At 38.2% G+C, this 25,136-nt stretch overlaps 1 protein-coding gene across 3 annotated transcripts in view; it reads right to left on the bottom strand.

Moving 5' to 3' along the window:
• RNF145 (ring finger protein 145) overlaps positions 1-25,136 on the bottom strand; it is a 64,277-nt gene that overhangs the window by 29,113 nt on the left and 10,028 nt on the right. For all 3 annotated transcript variants that reach the window (XM_007464415.1, XM_007464417.1, XM_007464416.1), the window contains exons 3-4: positions 21,154-21,262; positions 580-671 (exon numbers count right to left, since the gene is read on the bottom strand). In XM_007464415.1, coding sequence (XP_007464477.1) covers positions 580-671; positions 21,154-21,262 — 201 coding nt within the window. The remainder of the gene's footprint in view (positions 1-579; positions 672-21,153; positions 21,263-25,136) is intronic.

Here is a 25,136-nt window from a genome sequence, read left to right as displayed (position 1 = left end):
AAGGCACCAAAACCCAAAAAAAAAAAAAAAAAAAAAAAGAATTACATACTGGTTTTTTCTCACTTTCTTTTTTGTAACTTTGGCATGGTAGGGTCTAGTATTTCACTTTGGACTGTATCTATATTGTTTTGGGGTCCTAGCCAACATTTCTATTTTAAGCATTCTGCTACCTGAATATTTCAATCACGTCTCAAGTTCTTGATGTTTCTGGCACTTTATTTTTGACTATAGGATAATGGCTTTCAACAACAGTAAACAATATTAAGACATTACATATTTCATTTTAATCTTACAAAGTAATTATCAGCTTTATTTTAAAATGAATCTTCCCAAATATTTATATTACCCTTAAAAAAACACAAGCAACTACAGGCTATATGTGATCATAAACATGTAAAATAAGAAACACCTATGTATGAAAGATAAAGACTAACATTTAACAATGGCTATGTTTTGAAAGTCATCATGAATAACTTTGAGTTTTCCAATTTTTTGTATTAAGTATGAACCAATTTTAGAAAATAGTAATTAAGATTGGTTGGTTCCTACGTACATTTTTAATTCTTTTATAATACTTACCTATTAAGGCTGTGGTAAACCGATTCATGGAGAGAGGTTCTAAATACATTGGTCCTTCATAGGCGGACTCCAGTTCACTCCGAACGTAGTCCCTAAATAAGTAAAATGACAAGAATGTATTAGATACATTCCAAGCACATATGGGAGATAGAAGCTGCTACAGCACAGCATTCTTATAAAAAGCATATTATGTTAATAACACCTCTATCCACATCTATACTAAGGAAAACTTTAGGTACAAAAAATTATAGAGGGATGGCCTTCATCTCCTTCGTCCATGCACTGGAAACAGAATTTACTGAAACTGAATTGTACTACGCAGAGAAGCAGCCAAAGCTCCACTTTGTGGGATTCTCTTTCTTCCCACGACCTTATTAAATAATTTATGCCCAGGAAAAAGCCAGTTGAGATGCCATCTCTCAACCCTACTACTTAACTGATAATACCTAATACTATTACATTGAATAGTAATAGTATTTTTGACTAGCTTCCATCATCCCTCCCATCTTCTTTTCCCCAAAGTTTTGTCCCAAGTTATACTTAATTAGTTACAGGTAAAATCACAAACTAGCTAGCAAACTAGCTTGTAGCAGGACAATCCTTAAAAACTGTCACTTTCAAGTCTACAGGGAATCTATAATTAGAATTATAATATTTTGTAGGCTACAAACTTATTTTGAGATAAATTTTAAATCAAATCAAATATTCCTTTTAAAACTTAATTCATTTAACATTGATCACTGAGAAATAACAAGATTTAAGTATTGGCCAAAGAGCCTTTACACTCTGAGAAAACAGAACTTTTAGGGCAGAGGCAGGAAGCACAAAAAGGGAGAATTTACTTTATTATCAATAAGTTCAGTGGTAATAGTAGAACGTGGTTGTCTTAAGTTCTTCTGACATCAAAGCAGGAAAGTTTGTGTTAAAAAAATTCTCCTTTTCTTCAATTGCTGAATGCTTTATTCACTGTACTTTAATACAGTTTTAATGTTTCAAGTATTTCTGAAAAACTCAGATGGCTGTATTTATTTTTTCCATGAAATTACTTCCTATTAGGCAATCAAGTTGAATTCCTTTAGCATAACATTGCCAAACAAGAAATGACCCTTATATAATCAGCAAGGAGAGTATTGCCAAAAATCAACATTAAAAACTAAAATAAAAATTTAAAGCAGTTTTGGGAACAATTATAAAAACCAATGAATGACTAAGCCTCTTGGGTGATTTTGCAATTCTCCTCTATAACTCTAGAAGGATTATTTTTAACAAATAACATATTAATAGTCTCTTTCTAGTAAAGAGAAAGCCAGGGAGGGAGATGCAAGAGGGAAGAGATATGGGAGCATATGTATATGTATAACTGATACACTTTGTTATAAAGCAGAAACTAACACACCACTGTAAAGCAATTATACCCCAATAAAGATGTTAAAAAAAAAAAAAAAAAAAAGAGAGAAAGCAAAATTCTCAAGGGGAATGATTCTAATGCAGTGACTGTCAACCCGGGGTGATTTTGCCCCTGAAGGGATAGTCTGAAATGTCTGGAGACATTTTTAGTTGTCACATCTTGGAAGGGTGGAGGGGTGCTACTGGCACCTAAGCCAAGATGTTGCTAAAACATTCTACAGTGCACAGAACAGCCCCCACAACAAAGAATTACCCACTCCAGAAGGTCAGTGGTTGAAATCCTGTTTTAATGTAGAGACACAAACGCTACACGTGCAAATTATATATAAATATCTGATTACTAGAGTAGTATAGGTAGCCGTCAATGTAATTATTATATTTTAAATAGCTTTAAGATAGAAAGCTAAAGAATTAAGAGAATTATGAAGTTTAAAATAAAATAGACACATAACTACCATTTACGTTTACGAAGTCTTTGAAAATGCTATTAAAGAAATAAATTTATATTTAAAAGAGATGTAGCTCTGAGTCCCAGTACTACCTAGGCCTTTAAAGCCAAATAATTTCTTTTTGGCCATAGCACATCCCTCTCAAACAGATCCAGTTTAAAAAGAGGCCACGTGGGACTTCCCTGGCGGTCCAGTGGTTAAGACTTCGTCTTCCAATGCAGAGGGTGCGGGTCTGATCCTGGGTCAGAGAGCTAAGATCCCACATTCCTAGCAGCTGAAGGACCAAAACATAAAACAGAAGCAATATTGTCACAAATCCAATAAAGACTTAAAAAAAATTAAATAAAAAGAGGCCAGGGACAGCCCATAAAGACAAAAGGCAGGTTGGTGTTTGCCAGGGGATGGGGGGAGGGGGAATGGAAACAACTATTTAAGGGTAGCAGGTTTCATTCTGGGGTGATGAAAATGGAATTAGATAATGGTGACAGTTACACAACATTATGAACGTACTATATGAACTGTTCGCTTTAAAAGTTTTTGTTGTGTGAATTTCACCTCAGTAAAAAAGGGGGGCCTACAAGAGCACTATCTCCAAGGGGAAAAGCCAAAAGATGGACCAAAAGGACCTCAGTCCCAGGAGCTCTCTCACAGAGAGGGGCGAGGGGAGGAGATGACAGAGTTGGGTTCCCTGTCTTATTTTCTCTCACATGTTTGCTTTTGTCATCATATTACTGATGTTTCATAAGAAACTCAGGAAACTCAACATTATCAAGAATTTCTTATTGCTGAGACATTTGCTAATTGTTTTGTATTATTTCCTAGCCTACTTTAGTTTACCCTCTTTTTAAAAGCCTCTTTGTTTTTCTTTAGTCCCTTACCTTAAATTCTAATTTCACATAACAAAACTTCTAAGGAAAATTAATATTTTCTATACTTTTTTATTCTAACTCAAAAAACATCTGCTGTATACCTATGTTGCTAGCACACTGCTAGGCCCTGAAAATACTGCAGTAGACAAGAAAGACACAGTTGCTGTTAGGATGAAGCTTACAAACCAGGAGAGGAGACATACATTAAACAAATACTTATGCTAACGATTATTAAATTACAGTTGTGACAAATGCTGTAAGAAAAAAATACAGAATGTTGTAATGGTCTTTTAAATTTTTATTTTTATATTCACAACTCTATTTAAAAATTATCTTCTATTATCTTCACTTCTAGATTCATATTTTTCCATTTAGCTAGTTTTTTCTGCCTTTTTATTTTAAATATCACTTATTTTACCTCTCATTCTATTTCATAGGGTTATTTTAAAGGGTTTAATGCAACTATTTCCTTTTCTTTTATCCTACCCTATGTTTCTTTGGTGGTTTTGTTGTTTTTAAAGTTTCCTCTTAACTTTCTAGCTCTATTTATGATTTTCTTTTCAGTTCTTTTTCTCTTTCCATGTTTCATTACTCTGTGACTTGTTGAGCTTACAGGACACTAAGGGACGACTACATTCCAGAATAATCACCAACCTTTAGGCCACAATGACAACACCCTGAGTTTAAGCAGTTTCCGCCCACTAGCTCTCCCACTTTGCCCTCTTCTAAGACCCTATGAATAGCTCTCTCTCAATGCTGCAGCCTCTCCCATGACTGCCCGACCTGTCATTGCATCAATCACCCTGCCAAAGAAATTAACATCTTTCCTAGGCACCTCAGACCCTCTCCCCTTTGCTCAACTCCTATCTCTCAAGACAGTCTTCAGAATTTCTCTGTTTGGCTGACTCATCAATAGGCCCCACCTCAGTAAAGACAGCCAGACCCAGAAAGCCTGCAGTCCCTTTGGGTTGGCCGAGCTTGGCTTGCCAGAGCCAGGGCAGTGGCTTTGGTGGAGGCTCAACTACTAGTCTTGCCAAGCAGCCACTACTTACCTATCTCTTCTGAGAGAAGAATCTGAGCACTGCCTCCCAAACTATACAGAAAAACTGGTTGGAAAAAAAAAACTGGCAACATTAACAAAGATCTCTATATCTAACTGATGTACAACTTCAGGGAATCTCATGCTGGCAATGAAAACTCTTGGTTACTCAGTTTCAACAGAGTGGGTCACTTGCAACAGTAAAAAACAAGACAGTAAGCCTAAATAAGAAGGATCCAGAGAAAGAATTATCCAAAATTCCATGAGTCATTTTAGGCCAAAATTTACTCTGAGGCAAGAGCCACGAAATTCGATTTTTAACAGAATTTTATACCTATTTTAAGACTGAATCAGATGAGATGCTCAAAAGCAGTATCAGAATTTTTAAATTTAGATTTAAGGAGTAGAATGCATTAAGTTAGTCAGAAACAAGAATTCCTGCATTCTGCTTGTAACTGAATAAAATCTTGCCCTTCTTAAACCTCTTTTTTCACTTGTGCAATCTGTGCAATGCTAACAATTAACGCTGAGCACCAGTAAACTGAACACTTTGAAAATCCACTTATCTACACCCCTTGTGGTAGACTACTTTCCTGTGGTTGCAACTATTTGGGGGCATAAGGAATGTGTAAGATGTATAAAAGAGCCCCAAGGATAGCTTACAATAGGAAAAACTCTTGCTATAAAGAGAAGTATACAAGTTATAAAAAAATAAATAACAACAAAACCTAGGAGCTTATCAATTCATCAGCTGATTAAAGACCTTTATTTCTAAGTCTCTCAAGCAACCTGGCTGCGTCACTGAACAACCTAGGCAATCTGTACATTCTGGCCACTTAAAGCTTTCAAACAATATTAATTCCAAAGAAACCTAATCTATTTGTACACAGAACAAACTGGAGAGCCCTCCAAGTTATCTTTCGTAATATGTGCGGAAAAAAAGGCACTGCTCAATTTAAGAGATCCCAGATAATGAGATTTTTTTTTTTTTTTTTGGCCGCACAGTGCAGCATGCAGAATCTTAGTTCCCCGACCAGAAAGTGCAGAGTCCTAACCACTGGGCCACTAGGGAATTCCGAGATGTTCAAACACCGGGATTTGAGTACCTACCACACCCTAAGCATTGTACTAGCAATTGAACAGTTCATTTACCCAGTTTCATCATTTAAATCTTTTCTGCCACACGGCCACCCTATTTTCTCTCTTCAGCTTCTTTCTGACCACCTACTAAAATATTTAGTGCCTTGATCTGATAATGTTCAAAAGAAGAAAACATATCTGACACTGAAATGGACCAATTTTATTCCTGTCAAAATTAGGAGTTGAGTATATAATGATAAAATTCATTTTACAATTCCTTTATCTAACAACAGTTCTCAACTGAAAAAATCTTGTTCCCCGGGTGAAGTTTGGCAATTAGTGGTACCTTCTGGTTTCACAATTGTGGGGAAGGGGTATTCTGCAATCTGTTAGCAGAGACAGGGTGTTGTTAACATCCTATAATGCACACAACTGCTCCATAGCAAAGAATGACACAGCCCAAAATGCTAACAGTTCCAAAAGAGACAACCCCTCATCTATAGCTTTGAATTACACAAGCTTTCATAAAATGGAGACCTAGTTATCTGTACTGACACATAAGTAACTCTTGGGAAAGTTTTACATTTGAAATCATAGTTACACACCCAAGACAAGAATGAAAAAGAGTACACTTTTATCATTTGAAACCCATGGGCTCTTAAGTCATACATGTACAAAATTGATACATTGGTTCATAAACCTAACAATAACACAAGGCATTTAAGAATAATGAAGTTTAAAATTTTAGAGAAAAACACTTAACTGTGGATGTAAACCATGAAAACACTCTCACAGTAATGGTCATGTCACTTTGTACAATTTCTCTTTTTTTCCCTGTAGTTCTGGATAGTCTCAATTTTAAAGTAGGGTTGACGCTGTAAAATACATTCCTTAGATACTCAAAATGAAAAGCACAGTTTAGAATTCTAAGTATTAAAGAACCTGACATTTATCAAATTCTAATGAGTTCAATTAGAATATTAATATTAAATGTTCATACTAACTGAGCTGTGCCCATGGATTTTCTAAAGTTTAATTCTTGTGAAATGCAAGTTATACCCATTTTATAAACATATTCTAAACTAGTTTTTATTCACTTAAGGAGAATCAGCTTCATTATATGAGTAAAGGCGTACCTTGGAGATACTGGGGGTTCAGTTCCAGACCACCACAATAAAGTGAATACCACAATAGAGCAAATCACATGAATTTTTTGGTTTCCCAGTGCATATAAGTTACGTTTACACTATACTGTAGTCTACTAAGTGTCCGATAGCATGACGCCTAAAAAAAAAATGTATGTACCTTAATTTAAAAATACTTTGTTGCTAAATAAAAGCTAACCATCAGCTGAGCCTTCAGCGAGTCATAATCTTTTTGCTGGTGGAGGGTCTTGCCTCAAGGTTGATGGCTGCTGACTGATCAGGGTGGTGGTTGCTGAAGGCTGGGGTGGCTGTGGCGATTTCTTAAAATAAGACAACAATGGATGGAGGACCTTCAAGATGGCAGAGGAGTAAGACGCGGAGATCACCTTCCGCCCCACAAATACATCAAACTACATCTACATGTGGAACAGCTCCTACAGAACAACTACTGAACGCTGGCAGAAGACCTCTGACTTCCCAAAAGGCAAGAAACTCCCCACGTACCTGGGTAGGGCAAAAGAAAAAAGAAAAAACAGAGACAAAAGAAAAAACAGAGACAAAAGAATAGGGACGGGACCTGCACCTCTGGGAGGGAGCTGTGAAGGAGGAAAAGTTTCCACACACTAGAAAGCCCCTTCGCGAGCGGAGACCGGGGTAAGGGTGGCGGGGAAGCTTTGGGGCCACGGAGTAGGACACAGCAAGAGGGGGTGCAGACGGCAAAGCGGAGAGATTCCCGCACAGAGATCGGTGCCGACCAGCACTCACCAGCCCGAGAGGTTTGTCTGCTCACCGGCCAGGGTGGGTGGGGGCTGGGAGCTGAGACTTGGGGCTTTGGAGGTCGGATCCCAGGGAGAGGACTGGGGTTGGCTGCCTGAACACACCCTGAAGGGCGCTAGTGCGCCACAGTTAGCTGGGAGGGAGTCTGGGAAAAAGTCTGGAACTGCCTAAGAGGCAAGAGACCATTGTTTCCTGGTGCGCGAGGAGAGGGGATTCACAGCACCGCCTAAGTGAGCTCCAGAGAACAGCATGAGCCATGACTATCAGCGCGGACACCAGAGACAGGCATGAAACGCTAAGGCTGCTGCTGCAGCCACCAAAAAGCCTGTGTGCAAGCATAGGTCACTATCCACACCTCCCCTCCTGGGAGCCTGTGCAGCCCACAGCTACCAGGGTCCCATGATCCAGGGACAACTTCCCCGGGAGAATGCATGGCGCGCCTCAGGCTGGTGCAACATCACGCTGGCTTGCCCCACATTCCAATTATAACTACCGTACCCCTCCCTCCTCCGGACCTGAGTGAGCCAGAGCCCCCTAATCAGCCACTCCTTTAACCCCCTCCTGTCTGGGCAAAGAACAGACATCAGAGGGCAACCTACACACAGAGTGGGGCCAAATTCAAAGCTGAACCCCAGGAGCTGTGCAAACAAAGAAGAGAAAGGGAAATCTCTCCCAGCAGCCTCAGGATCAGGGGATTAAATCTCCACAATCAACCTGAGGTACCCTGCATCTGCGGAATACCTGAATAGACAAGGAATCTTCCCAAAATTGAGGCCGTGGACTTTAGGAGCAACTGTAGACTAGGGGTTTGCTGTATGTGACAGACTAGTTTCTGACTTTTATTGCTTATCTTAGTATAGTTTTTAGTGCTTGTTATCACTGGTGGATTTATTAGTTTGGCAGTTCTCTTTTTTTAAAATTACTTTTTAAATTTTAATAATATTTACATATTTTTCATTTCACAAGCTTTATTTTATTTTATTTTTTTCTCCTTTCCTTCTGAGCCGTGTGGCTGACAGGATCTTGGTGCTCCAGCCGCGATTCAGGCCTGAGCCTTTGAGGTGGGAGAGCCGAGTTCAGGACATTGGTCCACCAGGGACCTCCTGACCCCATGTAATATCAATTGGCGAGAGCTCTCCCAGAGATCTCCGTCTCAATGCTAAGACACAGCTCCACTCAAAGACCAGAGAAGTCCAGTGCTGGACACCCCAAGCCAAACAACTAGCAAGACAGGAACACAACCCAAACCATTAGCAAAGAGGCTGCCTAAAATCATAATACGTTCACAGACACCCCAAAACACACCAGTGGACGTGGTCCTGCCCACCAGAAAGACAACATCCAGCCTCATCCACCAGAACACAGGCACTAGTCCCATCCACCAGGAAGCCTACACAACCCACTGAACCAACCATAGCCACTGGGGGCAGACACCAAAAACAACGGGAACTACGAACCTACAGCCTGTGAAAAGGAGACCCCAAACACAGTAAGATAAGCAAAATGAGAAAACAGAGAAATATGCACCAGATGAAGGAGCAAGGTAAAAACCCACCAGACCAAACAAATGAACAGGAAATAGGCAGTCGACCTGAAAAAGAATTCAGGTAATGATAGTAAAGATGATCCAAAATCTTGGAAATAGAATGGAGAAAATACAAGAAACGCTTAACAAGGACCTAGAAGAACAAAAGAGCAAACAAACAATGATGAATCACAAAATAAATGAAATTAAAAATCCTCTAGAAGGAATCAATAGGAGAATAACTGAGGCAGAAGAATGGATAAGTTACCAGGAAGATAAAATAGTGGAAATACCTACTGCAGAGTAAAAAAAAAGAATGAGAAGAATTGAGGACAGTTTCAGAGACCTCTAGGACAACAGTAAACACATCAACATTCAAATGATCGGGGTCCCAGAAGAAGAAGAGAAAAAGAAAGGGACTGAGAAAATATTTGAAGAGATGACAGTTGAAAACTTGCTTAATGCAGGAAAGGAAACAGTCAAACTTAAGTCCAGGAAGCACAGAGAGTCCCATACAGGACAAATCCAAGGAGAAACATGCCAAGACACATATTAATCAAACTATCAAAAATTAAATACAAAGAAAAAATATTAAAACCAGCAACAGAAAAGCAACAAATACCATACAAGGGAATCCCCATAAGGTTAAGAGCTGATCTTTCAGCACAAACTCTGCAAGCCAGAAAGGAGTGGCAGGACATATTTCAAGTGATGAAAGGGAAGAACCTAAAACCAAGATTGCTCTACCCAGCAAGGATCTCATTCAGAGTCAACAGAGAAATTAAAACCTTTACAGACAAGCAAAGGCTAAGAGACTTTAGCACCACCAGACCAGTTTTACAATAAATGCTAATGGAACTTCTCTAGGCAGGAAACACAGGAGAAGAAAAAGACCTACAATAACAAACCCAAAACAATTAAGAAAGTGGTAATAGGAATATACATATCGACCATTACCTTAAATGTAAAGGGATTAAATTCTCCAACCAAAAGACACAGACTGGCTGAATGAATACAAAAACAAGATCCATACATATGCTGTCTACAAGAAACCCACTTCAGACATAGGGACACATATAGACTGAAAAAATGGAAATCAAAAGAAAGCTTGAGTAGTAATTCTCATATCAGACAAAACAGACTTTAAAATAAAGACGTTTACAAGAGAAAAAGAAGGACACTACATAATGATCAAGAGATCAATCCAAGAAGAAGATATAACAATTGTAAATATTTATGCACCCAACATAGGAGCACCTGAATACATATGGCAAATGCTAACAGCCATAAAAGGGGAAACTGACAGTAACACAATAATAGTAGAGGACATTAACACCCCACTTTCACCAATGGACAGATCATCCGAAATCAAAATAAATAAGAAAACACAAGCGTTAAATGACACATTAAACAAGATGGACTTAATTGATATTTATAGGATATTCCATCCAAAAACAACAGAATACACTTCTCAAGTAGTCATGGAACATTCTCCAGGATAGATCACATCTTGGGTCACAAATCAAGTCTTGGTACATGTAAGAAAACTGAAATCATATCAGGTATCTTTTCCGACCACAGAGCTGTGAGACTAGATATCAATTACAGGAAAAAATCTGTAAAAAATACAAACACATGGAGGCTAAGCAATACACTACTAAATAACCAAGAGATCACTGAGAAAATCAAAAAATACCTAGAAACAAATGAAACTGAAAACACGATGACCCAAAACCTATGGGATGCAGCAAAAGCAGTTCTAAGAGGGAAGTTTATAGCAATACAATCTTACTTCAAGAAACAAGAAAAATCTCAAATAAACAACCTAACATTACAGCTAAAGCAATTAGAGAAAGAAGAACAAAAAAAAACCAAAGTTAGCAGAAGGAAAGAAACCATAAAAACCAGATCAGAAATAAATGAAAAAGAGATGAAGGAAACAATAGCAAAGATCAATAAAACTAAAAGCTGGTTCTTTGAGAAGATAAACAAAATTGAGAAACCAGACTCATCAAGAAAAAAAGGGAAAGACTCAAATCAACAGAATTAGAAATGAAAAAGAACAACTGACACTGCAGAAATACAAAGGATCATGAGATTACTACAAGCAACTATATGCCAATAAAATGGACAACCTGGAAGAAATGGACATATTCTTAGAAAAGCACAACCTTCAGAGACTGAACCCGGAAGAAATAGGAAATATAAACAAAACAATCACAAGCACTGAAACTGAGACTGTGATTAAAAATCTTCTAACAGGGGCTTCCCTGGTGGCGCAGTGGTTGAGAGTCCGCCTGCCAATGCAAGGGACGTGGGTTTGTGCCCCGGTCCAGGAGGATCCCACATGCCACGTAGCGGCTGGGCCCATGCGCCATGGCCGCTGGGCCTGTGCGTTCGGAACCTGTGCTCCGCAATGGGAGAGGCCACAACAGTGAGAGGCCCGCGTACGGCAAAAAAAAAAAAAAAATAGAAGAAGAAGAAGAAAAAAAATCTTCTAACAAACAAAAGCCCAGGACCAGAGAGCTTCACAGTCAAATTCTATCAAACATTTAGAGAAGGGCTAACACCTATCTTTCTCAAACTCTTCCAAAATATAGCAGAAGGAGGAACACTCCCAAACTCATTCTACAAGGCCATCATCACCCTGATACCAAAACCAGACAAAGATGTCACAAAGAAAGAAAACTACAGGCCAATATCACTGATGAACATCAGTGCCAAAACCCTCAACAAAATACTAGCAAACAGAACCCAACAGCACATTAAAAGGATCATACACCATGACCAAGTGGGGTTTACCCCAGGAATGCAAGGATTCTTCAATGTACGCAAATCAATCAATGTGATACACCATATTAACAAACTGAAGGAAGAAACTATATGGTCATCTCAATAGATGCAGAGAAAGCTTTCGAAAAAATTCAACACCAATTACGAGAAAAACTCTCCAGAAAGTAGGCATAGAGGGAACGTACCTCAACATAATAAAGGCCATATATGACAAGCCCACAGCAAACATCGGTCTCAATGGTGAAAAACTGAAACCGTTTCCACTAAGATCAGGAACAAGACAAGGTTGCCCACTCTCACCACTATTATTCAACATAATTTTCGAAGTTTTAGCCACAGCAATCAGAGAAGAAAAAAAAATAAAAGGAATCCAAATCAGAAAAGAAGTAAAACTGTCACAGTTTGCAGATGACATGATACTATGCATAAAGAATCCTAAAGATGCAACCAGAAAACTACTAGAGCTAATCAATAAATTTGGTCAAGTAGCAGGATACAAAATTAATGCACAGAAATCTCTTGTATTCCTATACACTAATGATGGAAAATCTGAAAGAGAAATTAAGGAAACACTCCCATTTACCACTGCAACAAAAAGAATAAAATACCTACGAATAAACCTACCTAAGGAGACAAAAGACCTGTATGCAGAAAACTATGAGACACTGATGAAAGAAACTAAAGATGATACAAACAGATGGAGAGATATACCATGTTCTTGTATTGGAAGAATCTACATTGTGAAAATGACTATACCACCCAAAGCAATCTACAGATTCAATGCAATCCCTATCAAACTACCAACGGCATTTTTCACAGAACTAGAACAAAAAATTTCACAATTTGTATGGAAACACAAAAGACCCCGAACAGCCAAAGCAATCTTGAGAAAGAAAAACAGAGCTGGAGGAATCAGGCTCCCTGACTTCAGACTACACTACAAAGCTACAGCAATCAAGACAGTATGGTACTGGCACAAAAACAGAAATATACATCAACAGGATAGAAAGCCCAGAGATAAACCCACACACATATGGTCACCTTATCTTTGATAAAGAAGGCAACAATATACAATGGAGAAAAGACAGTCTCCTCAATAAGTGGTACTGGGAAAACTGGACACCTGTATGTAAAAGAATGAAATTAGAAGACTCCCTAACACCGTACACAAAAATAAATTCAAAATGGATGAAAGACCTAAATGTAAGGCCAGACACTATAAAATTCTTAGAGGAAAACACAGGCAGAACATTCTATGACATAAATCACAGCAAGATCCTTTTGACCCACCTCCTAGAGAAATGGAAATAAAAACAAAAATAAATAAATGGGACCTAATGAAACTTTAAAGCTTTTGCACAGCAAAGGAAACCATAAACAAGATGAAAAGACAACCCTCACAATGGGAGAAAATATTTGCAAACAAAGCAACTGACAAAGGGTTAATCTCCAAAATATATAAGCCGCTCATGCAGCTCAATATCGACAAAACAAACAACCCCATCCAAAAATGGGCAGAAGACCTAAACAGACATTTCTCCCAAGATATACAGATTGCCATCAAACACATGAAAGGATGCTCAACATCACTTATCATTAGAGAAATGCAAATCAAAACTACAATAAGGTATCACCTCATACCGGTAAGAATGGGCATCATCAAAAAATCTAGAAACAATAAATGCTGGAGAGGGTGTGGAGAAAAGGGAACCCTCTTGCACTGTTGGTGGGAATGTAAATTGATACAGCCACTATGGAGAACAATATGGAGGTTCCCGAAGAAACTGAAAATAGAACTACCATATGACCCAGCAATCCCACTACTGGGCATATACCCTGAGAAACCATAATTCAGAAAGAGTCATGTACCACAATGCTTATACTGCAGCTCTATTTACAATAGCCAGGACATGGAAGCAACGTAAGTGTCCATCAATAGATGACTGATAAAGAAGACGTGGCACATATATACAATGGAATATTCCTCAGCCATAAAATGAAATGAAACTGAGTTATTTGTAGTGAGGTGGATGGACCTAGAATCTGTCACACAGAATGAAATAAGTCAGAAAGAGAAAAACAAATACTGCATGCTAACGCATATATATGGAATTTCAGAAAGTGCTACTGATCAATCTAATGGCAGGGCAGGAATAAAGACGCAGACGTAGAGAACAGCCTTGAGGGCACTGGGTGGGGGAAGGGGAAGCTGGGATGAAGTGAGAGAGTAGCACTGACATACATACACTACCAAATGTAAAACAGATAGCTAGTGAGAAGCAGACGCATAGCACAGGAAGACTAGTGAGAAGCAGATGCATAGCACAGGAAGACCAGCTCCGTGCTTTGTGACCACCTAGAGGGGTGGGATTGGGAGGGTGGGAGGGAGAGCAAGAGGGAAGGGATATGGGGATACACGTATATACATACAGCTGATTCACTTTGTTATACAGCAGAAACTAACCCAACATTGTAAAGCAATTATACTCCAATAAAGATGTTAAAAAAAAAAAGACAAGAATGAAGTGTTCCACACTGAGTCTTCCTTTCACGAAGGATCTCTCTGTAGCATGCAATGCTGTTTGATAGCACTTTACGGGAAGTAGAACTTTTTTTTTTTTTTTTCTTTTCTGGTACGCGGACCTCTCACTGCCGCAGCCTCCCCCGTTGCGGAGCACAGGCTCCGGACACGCAGGCTCAGCGGCCATGGCTCACAGGCCCAGCCGCTCTGCAGCATGCGGGATCCTCCCGGACCGGGGCACGAACCCACGTCCCCTGCATCGGCAGGCAGACTCCCAACCACTGCGCCACCAGGGAAGCCCGTAGAACTTCTTTCAAAATTAAAATCAATTCTCTCAAACCCTGTTGCTGCTTTATCAATTAAGTTTATGTAATATATAATATTCTAAATCCTTTGTTGTCATTTTAGTACTCTTCACAGCATCTTCACCAGGAGTAGATTCCGTCTCAAGAAACCACTTTTTCTGCTCATTCATAGGAAGCAACTTCTCATGTGCTACAGTTTTTGTTGTTAGATCCCAGCAATTCAGTCACATCTTTAGGCTCAACTAATTCTAGTTATCTTGCTATTTCTACCACAGCTGTAGTGACTACCTGCACTGAAGACTTAAACCCCTCAAAGTCATCCATGAGGCTGGAATCATCCTCCAAACTCCTGTTAATGTTGATATTTTGACTTCTTCCCATGAATCACAAATGTTCTTACTGGCATGTAGAATGATGAATTCCTTCCAAAAGGTTTTCAATTTACTTTGCCCAGATCCATCAGAGGAATCACTATCTTCAGCAGCTACAGCCTTATGAAATGTATTTCTTAAATAACTCTTGAAGTTCAAAATCAAAATTACTCCTTGATCCATGGGCTGCAGAAAGGATGTTATATCAGCAGGCATGAAAACATTCAATTTTGTTATATATCTCTGACAGAGCTCTTAGGCAACCAAATGCACTGCCAATGATCAGTAATATTTTGAAAGGAATCTTTTTCTGAGCAGTAGGTCTCAACAGTGGGCTTAAAATATTCAGTAAACCATGCTGTCACCCAGGTTTTGTTGTTCCATTTATAGAACACTGGCAGAGTAGATTTTAGCAAAATTCTTAAGGGTCCTAGGGTTTTCATAATGGTCAATGAGAATCGGCTTCAACTTAAAGTCACCAGCTGCATTAGCCCCTAATAGAGTCAGCCTGTCCCTTGAAGCTTTGAAGCCACTGAGCTGACCTCTCTAGGTATAAAAGTTCTAGACTGCATCTTCTTCCTTATAAATATAACACTGCATTGTCTACACTGAAAATCTGTTCTTAAGTGTAGCCACCTTCCTTAATGATCTTAGCTAGATCTTCTGGATAACTTTTTGCAGCTTCTACATCAGCACTTGCTGCTCCACCTTGTACTTTTATGTGATGGAGATGTCTTCTTTCCTTAAACCTCATGAACCAACCTCTGCTAGCCTCAAACTTTTCTTGGGCAGCTTCCTCACCTCTCTCAGCCTTCATGGAATTGAAGAGAATTAGGGCCTTGCTCTGGATTACGCTTTGGTTTAAGGGAATGTTGTGGCTGGTTTGATCTTCTCTCCAGACCACTAAAACTTTCTCCACGTCAGCAATAAAGCTGTTTAGCTTTCTTATCATTCATGTGTTCACTGAAGTAGCACTTTAATTTCCCTCAAGAACCCTTCCTTTATATTCACAACTGGGCTAAGTGTTTGGCACAAGAGGCCTAGCTTTCAGCCTATCTCAGCTTTCGACATGCCTTCCTCATTAAGTTTAATAATTTCTAGCTTTTGATTTAAAGTGATACACATGACGCTTCCTTTACTTGAACACTTAAGAGACCACTGTAGGGTTATTAACTGGCCTAATTTCAATATTATTGTGTCTCAGGGAATAGGGAGGACCAAGAAGAGGGAGAGAGATGGGAAACGGCCAGTCAGTGGAGCAGTCAGAACACAGAGCATTTTATTAAGTTTGCCATCTTATATGGGTGCAGTTTGTGGTGACCTAAAATAATTACAATAGTAACATCAAAGGTCACTGATCATAGATCACCATAACAAATATAATAATGAAAAAGTTTGAAACACTGCAAGAATTACCAAAATGTGACAGAATCTTGAAGCATGAGCAAATGCTGTTAGAAAAATGGCCACTGGGGCTTCCCTGGTGGTGCAGTGGTTGAGAATCTGCCTGCTGATGCAGGGGACACGGGCTCGAGCCCTGGTCTGGGAGGATCCCACATGCCACGGAGCAACTAGGCCCGTGAGCCACAACTGCTGAGCCTGCGCGTCTGGAGCCCGTGCTCCCCAACAAGAGAGGCCGTGAATAGTGAGAGGCCCGCGCACTGCGATGAAGAGTGGCCTCCGCTTACCACAATTAGAGAAAGCCCTCGCACAGAAACGAAGACCCAACACAGCAAAACTAAATTAATTAATTAACTCCTACCCCCAACATCTTCTTAAAAAAAAAAACAAAAAAACAAAATAAAGAAAAATGGCACTGATGGACTTGTTTGATGCAGGGTTGCCACAAACCTTCAATTTGTAAAAAAACCTGCAATATCTGCAAATCAAAGCGAACCCCAATAAAACAAGGTATGCCTGTACGTGAATTAAAGCAAAGAGAGACCCAGCTTTTCAAGAGTTTATGAAATTTTCAATATAAGGAATACTTGCAAATGTCTTTTTCTACAGCCAATTTTTGAAGTATCAGATTAATTATTTAAATTATCCAAGTATTGATTTTCCTTCTCAGGACCATAGTACACTCTACCTTGATATAACTAGACTGGAGTGAATGCTGGAAAATATTTGCAAATCATTTAACTGAGAAGGCACTTGTATCTAGAATATATAAAGAATTCCTACAACTCAATTTTTTCAAAAAGACAAATAACTCAATTAAATAATGGGCACAGGATCTGAATAAACATTTCTCCAAGGAAAACTTACAAATGGTTAATGAACACATGAAAACATGCTCAACATAACTAGCCATCAGAGAAATGCAAATCAAAAGCTCAATATCACTCCACACTTACTATGATGGCTATACTGAAAAAGACAGATATCAACAAGTATTAGCAAGGATGTGGTGCAACTGGAACACTCACACACTGCTGGTGGAAATGTAATGGTGCAGCCACTTTAGAAAATAGTCTGGTAGTTCCCCAAAAGTTTAAACATAGATACTATATGATCCAGCAATTCCACTCCAGGGTAATATGCACCCCCACACACAAAAAGGACACCTACACAAAACCCACAAATGTTCATAGTGCTATTCGTATCAGCCAAATAGCAGAAACAACTCAAATGTCCATCAATGGATGAATGGATAAACAAAATGTGTTATATTCATACAACAAAATATGATCTGGATAGAAAAATGAAGTACTGATACATGCTACAACATGGATGAACCTTGAAAACATGCTAAGTGAAAGAAGCTAGGCACAAAGGATCACATACTATACAATTCAATGTATATGAAATGTCCAGAATAAGCCAATCCATAAAGACAAGACCGACATGCATAGGGCTAGGGGAAGGGGACTGGTAGGAAATTGGACGTAACTGCCGATGGATACAGGGTTCCTTTCTGGAGTGATAAAAATGTTCTAAAATTGATTGGGGTGATGATTTACACAGTTCTGTGAACACATTCAAAACCACTGAGCTGTACACTTTAAACAGGTATGTGAATTATATCTTAATAAAGCTGTTATTTTTTTAAAAAGATACCTGTTTTAGGAAGCTGCCACATGAAATATGAACCTTTATGCTTTTTAAACTAAAAAATTCAGCCTTAATAGTCTATAAATGAGACACCTTCAAGACACAAAATTTATTAAACGTGACATTTTATTAATAATTCAAGGATTAACACATCTTTGCTAATCTTTTTGAGATAGTACCATGTAGTGTAAATTATACTAAAAAGAGAAATACTAAAATATTCCATAACTTGAAATTTGTTAGTTTAACATCAAAACTAACTCCATAAGATAGGCATTGTCTTACTTTACAGTTTCGAAGAATCAACTTGCCAGGGTAACATATTTACCAAGTAGGGAAACTACTTCATAACCTACTGATTCTAAAACTAATTTTCCTTCCACTAACCACGCTATGTCCCTAACAGGACTGAACTAGGAATCCGAAAACCTGGATTCAAGTTAAAGTCTGGGATCATGCCTCCCTAGATGTTGGCCAATTTCAGTTTTTTCATCTGTAAATCTCAAAGGATTACAAGAAGGATCAAAATGAAATAAAAAACAAGAAATGTAAAATTTGCACACTGTAAAATTTTATTACAATTCTTTTTACTGTTTAAAATAAATATAAATTTCCTGATAATGAAAACAAACTTTAAATATTGGAAAAAACATTCCTATAAACTAAAAGTAAAACGTTGAAATTGGCAAAGAAAAATGGTTAGAAAAAGGCTTTCTTTATCTCTGACACTGTTAGGGTCCCCTTTATCCCTACATAACAGAATTTTGATCTCTCTAGAAAAGCCTGGATGATAATACTGCAGATAAAAATAGAGCTACAAGGTTTTAGCCATCACTACATCACTAAACCTCATGGAAACAAAAAAACCGTAAGGGGAAAGTGCTGGTTCACTGTTCTTTCACCAGGAATTATAATAACATATAAAAATAACAATTTTAATAGCTCTACCTTCAACTTTCAGATTTCTTTGATTAATCATCAAAATCCTATCAACTCTAAAAAGCTAGCATTATATAGCTATACCATGGAATACCCTGCCATGAAAAAAAATCATTTTTTAAAGACTAACAACACAGGAAAATGCTCACAAAACATCGCTGCATAATAAAAGCAAGACATGAGAAAGTTAAAATTCACTGAGCACTACGATGCGTCAGACATTTTTTTTTTTTGCGGTATGCAGGCCTCTCACTGTTGTGGCCTCTCCAGTTGTGGAGCACAGGCTCCGGATGCGCAGGCTCAGCGGCCATGGCTCATGGGCCCAGCCACTCCGCGACATGTGGGATCTTCCCGGACCGAGGCATGAACCCGTGTCCCCTGCATTGGCAGGAGGACTCTCAACCACTGCGCCACCAGGGAAGCCCTACATGCTTAATCTTAATGAATCTTTATAATAGCCCCTTAAAATATTATCAGCATTTTACAGGTGAAGAAACTGAGATGTACCTTTCTGATAAGTGACCCTAAGGTTATAGAGCAGTAAATGAGAAACATGGATTTGAACCTATCCAATCCCCATCCGTTCCTCCAAAAGATATGTCATTCTTAGGTGCCCAAACACTCATTTTACACACTAAAACGGTGACTAAGGAACCCATACTCTAACTACTGCATTATACTCCATAGATACCATTTTTATTTAAAAATGAATAAATTAAGGTAGGTTAGTGTCTCCAGCTTGAGCTGAGATTCAGAAGTGCCTGGGTAAGGCCACAGGAACAGACTGCGTCAGGGTTTGGGGCTGGTGGTCCTGGAATGGGAAGGATATCCTGTTGTCTGAGTCACTGCTGACCCTTGGACTCCTAGTCTAGGCTCTATGGAGAAAGATGCTGTAGGAAAAAGCTCAAGTTGTTCCTGTGAAGGAGGCTAAGACACAGGGACATACTTGTGTGACACGAACTTAGAAAAACCTAGAGTAAAGCAGCTTGATTTGAAACACTGTGACAATTACAAACATGCAGCACTGCTCTTGCAGCTCCATATTTTGCAATTCTGACATCCAAGAATATACCCTGGGCAAGGATAGCAGCAGAAGTTAAAGAGTAAGATGCCACCCTCCAGGTACCATTTTGAGCAGAGGAAATCAACCAGATAGGAACAGAGGAGAGGAATGTGAGAAGACTGAGTTTCTGGGAAATACTTGGGGGACTTCAGGAAATAACTAGATGAAATAAGGAAGATGGTGGTCCTGCTTCAGCAAGAGGGACCAGAGCCAGTGACTGTTAGTAATTGTCACTCTTTTGTACCCAATGAAGTGGTGAAAAGTGGAAGGTATTAAAAAACTGGAAGGAAACAACAGAATCTTAACAGGTCTGTCTCAGGGTGGTATAATTTCAGGTGATTGCTACTGCCTTTAAATTTTCTATATTTCCCAAAAACTGCCTACAGCGAACAGTATAATTTTATAATCGGGGGAAAAAGGTTTTTTAAAAGTCAACGATTCAATTCTAGTAATACAAAAATGCTATTTCTAAGATTAAATTTCAAACCTACACCAAAATCTGTGTTTCAAACCTCTAGAAAATTATATCTTGTTATATATGCAAAGTAACTGCCACTCTTCTTAGAATCGGGAGTACATTTTGTTACAGTTATACATTTCAATCAAAACAAAAGAAGTATTGTACCCACAAAACTTATTCTACCCCATTACATTTACTGTTAACAATATTAACAATTTTGATATTGTTTCAAAGAAGCTCATATTCATTGGCAGACCAGAGTCTTAAAATTTAGGACCAGCAGACCAAGACAAACAGACAATACTTCTAAAGAGGCAGAAGTTCTGAGCTATACAATTAACCTCATGAAATAATTTATATCAATCATCCACTATACATGGTTGCACCTTATGCTGATAACTCATGTATCATAAACCGACTTCCTAAAATGATGACAGTAATGAAGTCCGTAATTGTTAAATAGTTCCTATAGCCTGTCTTTGGATATTCTTTTCTCAGGTAATAAAGAAAAGCTCATGGGTATCTTTGTAAACATACCCTTAAGGTCCATTTCATAGTAAGATTGTTTGTAAAAGCAGAAAAAAATTTTGAGACATAACCCCAGCTATTAATCCTGTATGATAATATTCATTTAGAAAACAAGTATCAAAAAAAAAAAATCTGTTTTGGATACCTACCAAAGCCTCAGTTTCTTAACAGTGTTCATTAAAAGTATTTTACTGGTAAAGGAAAACTTTAAATTCAGTCATACATTTCAAAAATGGCTCACATTCTTACCTGGAGATTTGATGTCCAGCATAGAGGAGCAGGGCAGTCAAAACATACAGGTAAAGCTGAACCAGATGCTGCCTGGGCAAGGTTAGTAGCACAACACTTAAGATATAACCTGTAGTAGAAGTTAAGAGAGATATAAATAAAATTCGATTCTAATTTAGTCTTCCAGTTAATTACAATAATAAAAAGAGCTTGAAATAAATTACTTCCCAATTAGGTTTCAACAACTTTGAGCTTTTTTACTTCACTACCAAAGCAAGTTTAGGACAGCAAAATCAGTATGGATTTTTCTATTAAAAATATAAAGCATTTTTCACTTCCTTTGTAGATTTTTCTACTTTATAATCACATATATCACCCAAAGGTACAAGAGAATTACTCCATCATCTACCTTTCCTTGTCTCCTTATTTCTTCTATGCCATTTCTCTCATCTCTAGTCCAAGAAGAACTGAGCGTCTTACTGTCCCTCTCTATGACTGTGCCTTCTGTGTGACTCAGATTTTATTTTTCCAACTCCGAAGGACCCTCTACCTCCTATATCTTCAATCATTCCCCTGACACCATCCTCACCTCTCTTTTCAAAGGATGTGCAGGGCTCTTCTCCCTAGTCTTAAAGAAAAACTTCTCTCCACACTGATTTCTCCTTTTCCTATTACCTATTTTTCTCATTCCACTGACAAATGTTATCAATTATCTGTACCAAAGCCTCTATTTTCTAACTATTATTCCCTCTTTACCCTTTACAATCTTAGATCCTCTACAAATCCCCTTTTCTTTTCTCTAAAGAAACTGGAAAGTCAACAATTATCTACTTGACAAATCTACGACTCAAGTTTAATCCTTGTCCCAGCATCTGAAGCAACTACCCTCAAAACTCTGGCTCTGTGACATGGATTTCCTTTTACCCTCTAAATCCTCCTCTCTACTTTCTTTTCACCCTCCTCAAGTGAACATAGAAAATTTAGTTCCTGAACAACTTCTATTCTCTATATAAAGTATCTAGCTCAAAGAATCTATTTTCTTGTTTCAAATATACCATTCCAGATGACACAATGATAGTTCTGAGAACCCACTACATAAGCAAAAAACCTTAATCATTTCTTATTCTAAGTAGACATCTCGTAGCTCATGATGCCTGAGATATACTCCACTTAAATGTCCTCATATACAATGAGTACAAATCCTCCTCCCTCAACAAGCTAGCTCACCTCACCCTCTTTCACTCTCCTAAATCCCATTCACTCTGACTCAAACCTGAGTCCCCTGTTATCATCCAGTCCCACTGAGTCTTCCTCAACAGATCTCTTCCGTTAGCCCTGCTTTCCAGACCCTATGCCCCATCTTAATCCGCTCTGTAATGTAATAATTTATTGATACTAATTGCTATTTTTGTCTCTTCCCATCCTTATCCATCCTATGCTTTGTTACCAGGGTAATATTCCCAAAACTATCACTTTCATTTAGACAACTCTCTTGCTCTAAAACCTTCAAAAGTATTGAACCTCTCAGTGTAACATTCTATGTCTTGCAAAAATCTGATCCTAGTTTATTTTCCTCTTATGAATGAGTCTTTATTAGGGCACAGATGTCCCTTCTTAGCACCTAATGTCTCGCTCAGGCTGAATCGATCATACTTAAAGCTAAAGAAACAGGAGTGGTGCTAGAGACTACAGACTTCCCACACATCCTAACTTCAAGAACAACCCAGCAGAAGCCAGAGATACATATTTCTATTTGCTTTTCACTTCTTAAAATAATTTCCCCCAAATAATTATGTTAATCCCTATCTCACAGGACCTTAGAAGTATTTAAAAGGATATTTATTATATTTAGCAAGCATTTTTACTGTTTGTGGCTGAAGGATTTTCTAATCAGTCTACTGCATGAAACGTTTCCTTAAATTCTTGACTTTTAATGAACTATCATTTTCCTTTCCATATATTATCTTTCCCTTCTCCTGCACATCTCATAAAATGAGCTGCCAAATCCTCTAGATTGAACATACTCATTTCATTCAATCTTTCAATTATTCATTCATTCAACCAACATTATTATGTGTAAAGTATGATCCATATGCATTCCTAGACATGGAAAATCCAAAGAAAAAATAAAAAGCTTCACAGTCTAGTGAAAAAACAAACAAGAACAAAAGTTTGATACATTACTGGTGCTCTATTAAACAAAAATTAGAAGGGCTATGGTTAAGTGATTAAGTTTGACCTGGACCTCAAAGAATGAATGGATCTTTACTAGGCTAAGAAAAGGCGGAAACATTCTAAGAAAAAAGAACACAGCAGGTCCAAAAGCCATGAAAGCACGAAGGATATTTTCAGGAGACAGTAAATTCTATAGGCTAGACTAGATTCTGGTGTAAATAGAAAGAGTATTGGGAGGGTACTGGGAGATGATGCTGACAGAACTGGTGGCTAAAGCCTCAGTATAAAGACTAAAATATGATAATAAGGAGTTTAGCCTGGGCTAATGTTCTCAGATCCTTTAGATACCATTTAGGTGAGGGAAGAAAACAAAAAACAACAAAAACCCTATGGCTCACCTATACCCCCATTTTCACATTCCAGTGAAAAAATAATTCTGTGATAATAAAACATATCACACAAGAAGATTTTTGAGAGATTATGAATACTTATGCTGATATAAGAGCAGTAGGAATAAATCATCTGAACTACAATAAACAGTTGATCCTTGAACAATGCCGAGGTTAGGAGCACCAACCCCTCCCCCTCCTCTTCAGTAGAAAACCTGAGTGTAACTTTACAGTTGGCCCACCGTATCCACAGTTCCACATCCACGGATTCAACCAACTGTGGATCATGTAGCACTGTAGTACTTATCTATTGAAAAAATCCACATATAAGTGGACCTGCACAGTTCAAGGGTCAACTGTATACATAATCTAATTATTTGAAAAATACAAAACTACTGCGGATGCAAATATGCATCACTATTCATGCTATAGGATTATCCAAACAGAACACAACAAACTAAATTGATAATGATGAAGCTAACCCAACAGTAATGCATAATTAAAAAGCAAGACTGGCAGTATTTAAAAATGATGACCTGCTTAAAATAACATTAATGAACCTTCCTAACAAAATATAGAAATTTCTGCTATTTAAAGGATTATTTTAGCAGTGGGGGGAAAAATGAGGACATGTAATAAAACAGTAGCTTTGAATATAGAGTTGGCAGGGTCAGCTATGAGATACATATTCAAATAGGTCTTAGTGGTGATCTACTGGTGAGTGGTTAGAACAAGGAAGTGAAGATGGTTCTGATGTTTTTAGCTTAGATAATTGAGAGGATGGCTTTGCTATTAAGACAGGAAATACACAAGAAGGAAGAGGACTGACTTGAAGTAAAGATGATGAGTTCAGTAATAAGTTGAGGTGTCTGTAGAATATTTAAGTGGAGGTATCTAACGGTAGTTAAAAATTCATTTATTCAGCATCAGGCACTAGCTAAGTACTGGGAATACTGAGATAATAGACAACCCCAATCCTACCTCAAAGGAGTTAACAATCTAGTTAGGAAGATAGATGAGCATATGGACGCTTAGAATTCGGCACAATAAGTGCTATGGTGGAGGTATGAACTGGATACCATGGGATCAAAGAGGAGGAACACTACCATAGACTAAGGTGCTCAAAAAAGCTGTGAAAAATGTAGATAGAGATGTGTAGCCAAAAGTATGTGAAATCACCCAAACAACAGAAGATGAAAATTAAACACAAATTCTGGAATATCAAGACTAAAGAAGTCCAAAGAAAAAAATACAGCAAAAGAGTCAGAAGGAATGGTCAATAAGTTAGAAGAATGCAGAAACATTTTTAAGAAAGAGAAAGTGGTCAACAGCTTCACAAACATGGAAAGGTCTGCAGAATAGGGATATAAATGAAGTCTGAGTTTTACATGTTAGGTCACTAATGATTTTAGTGACTGCAGTTACAACAGAACTATTCTC

The sequence above is a fragment of the Lipotes vexillifer genome, unplaced genomic scaffold, assembly GCF_000442215.2.
Source record: "Lipotes vexillifer unplaced genomic scaffold, Lipotes_vexillifer_v1.1 scaffold95, whole genome shotgun sequence".
Classification (NCBI taxonomy): domain Eukaryota; kingdom Metazoa; phylum Chordata; class Mammalia; order Artiodactyla; family Lipotidae; genus Lipotes; species Lipotes vexillifer.
This window is presented reverse-complemented; position numbering and strand designations above follow the sequence as displayed.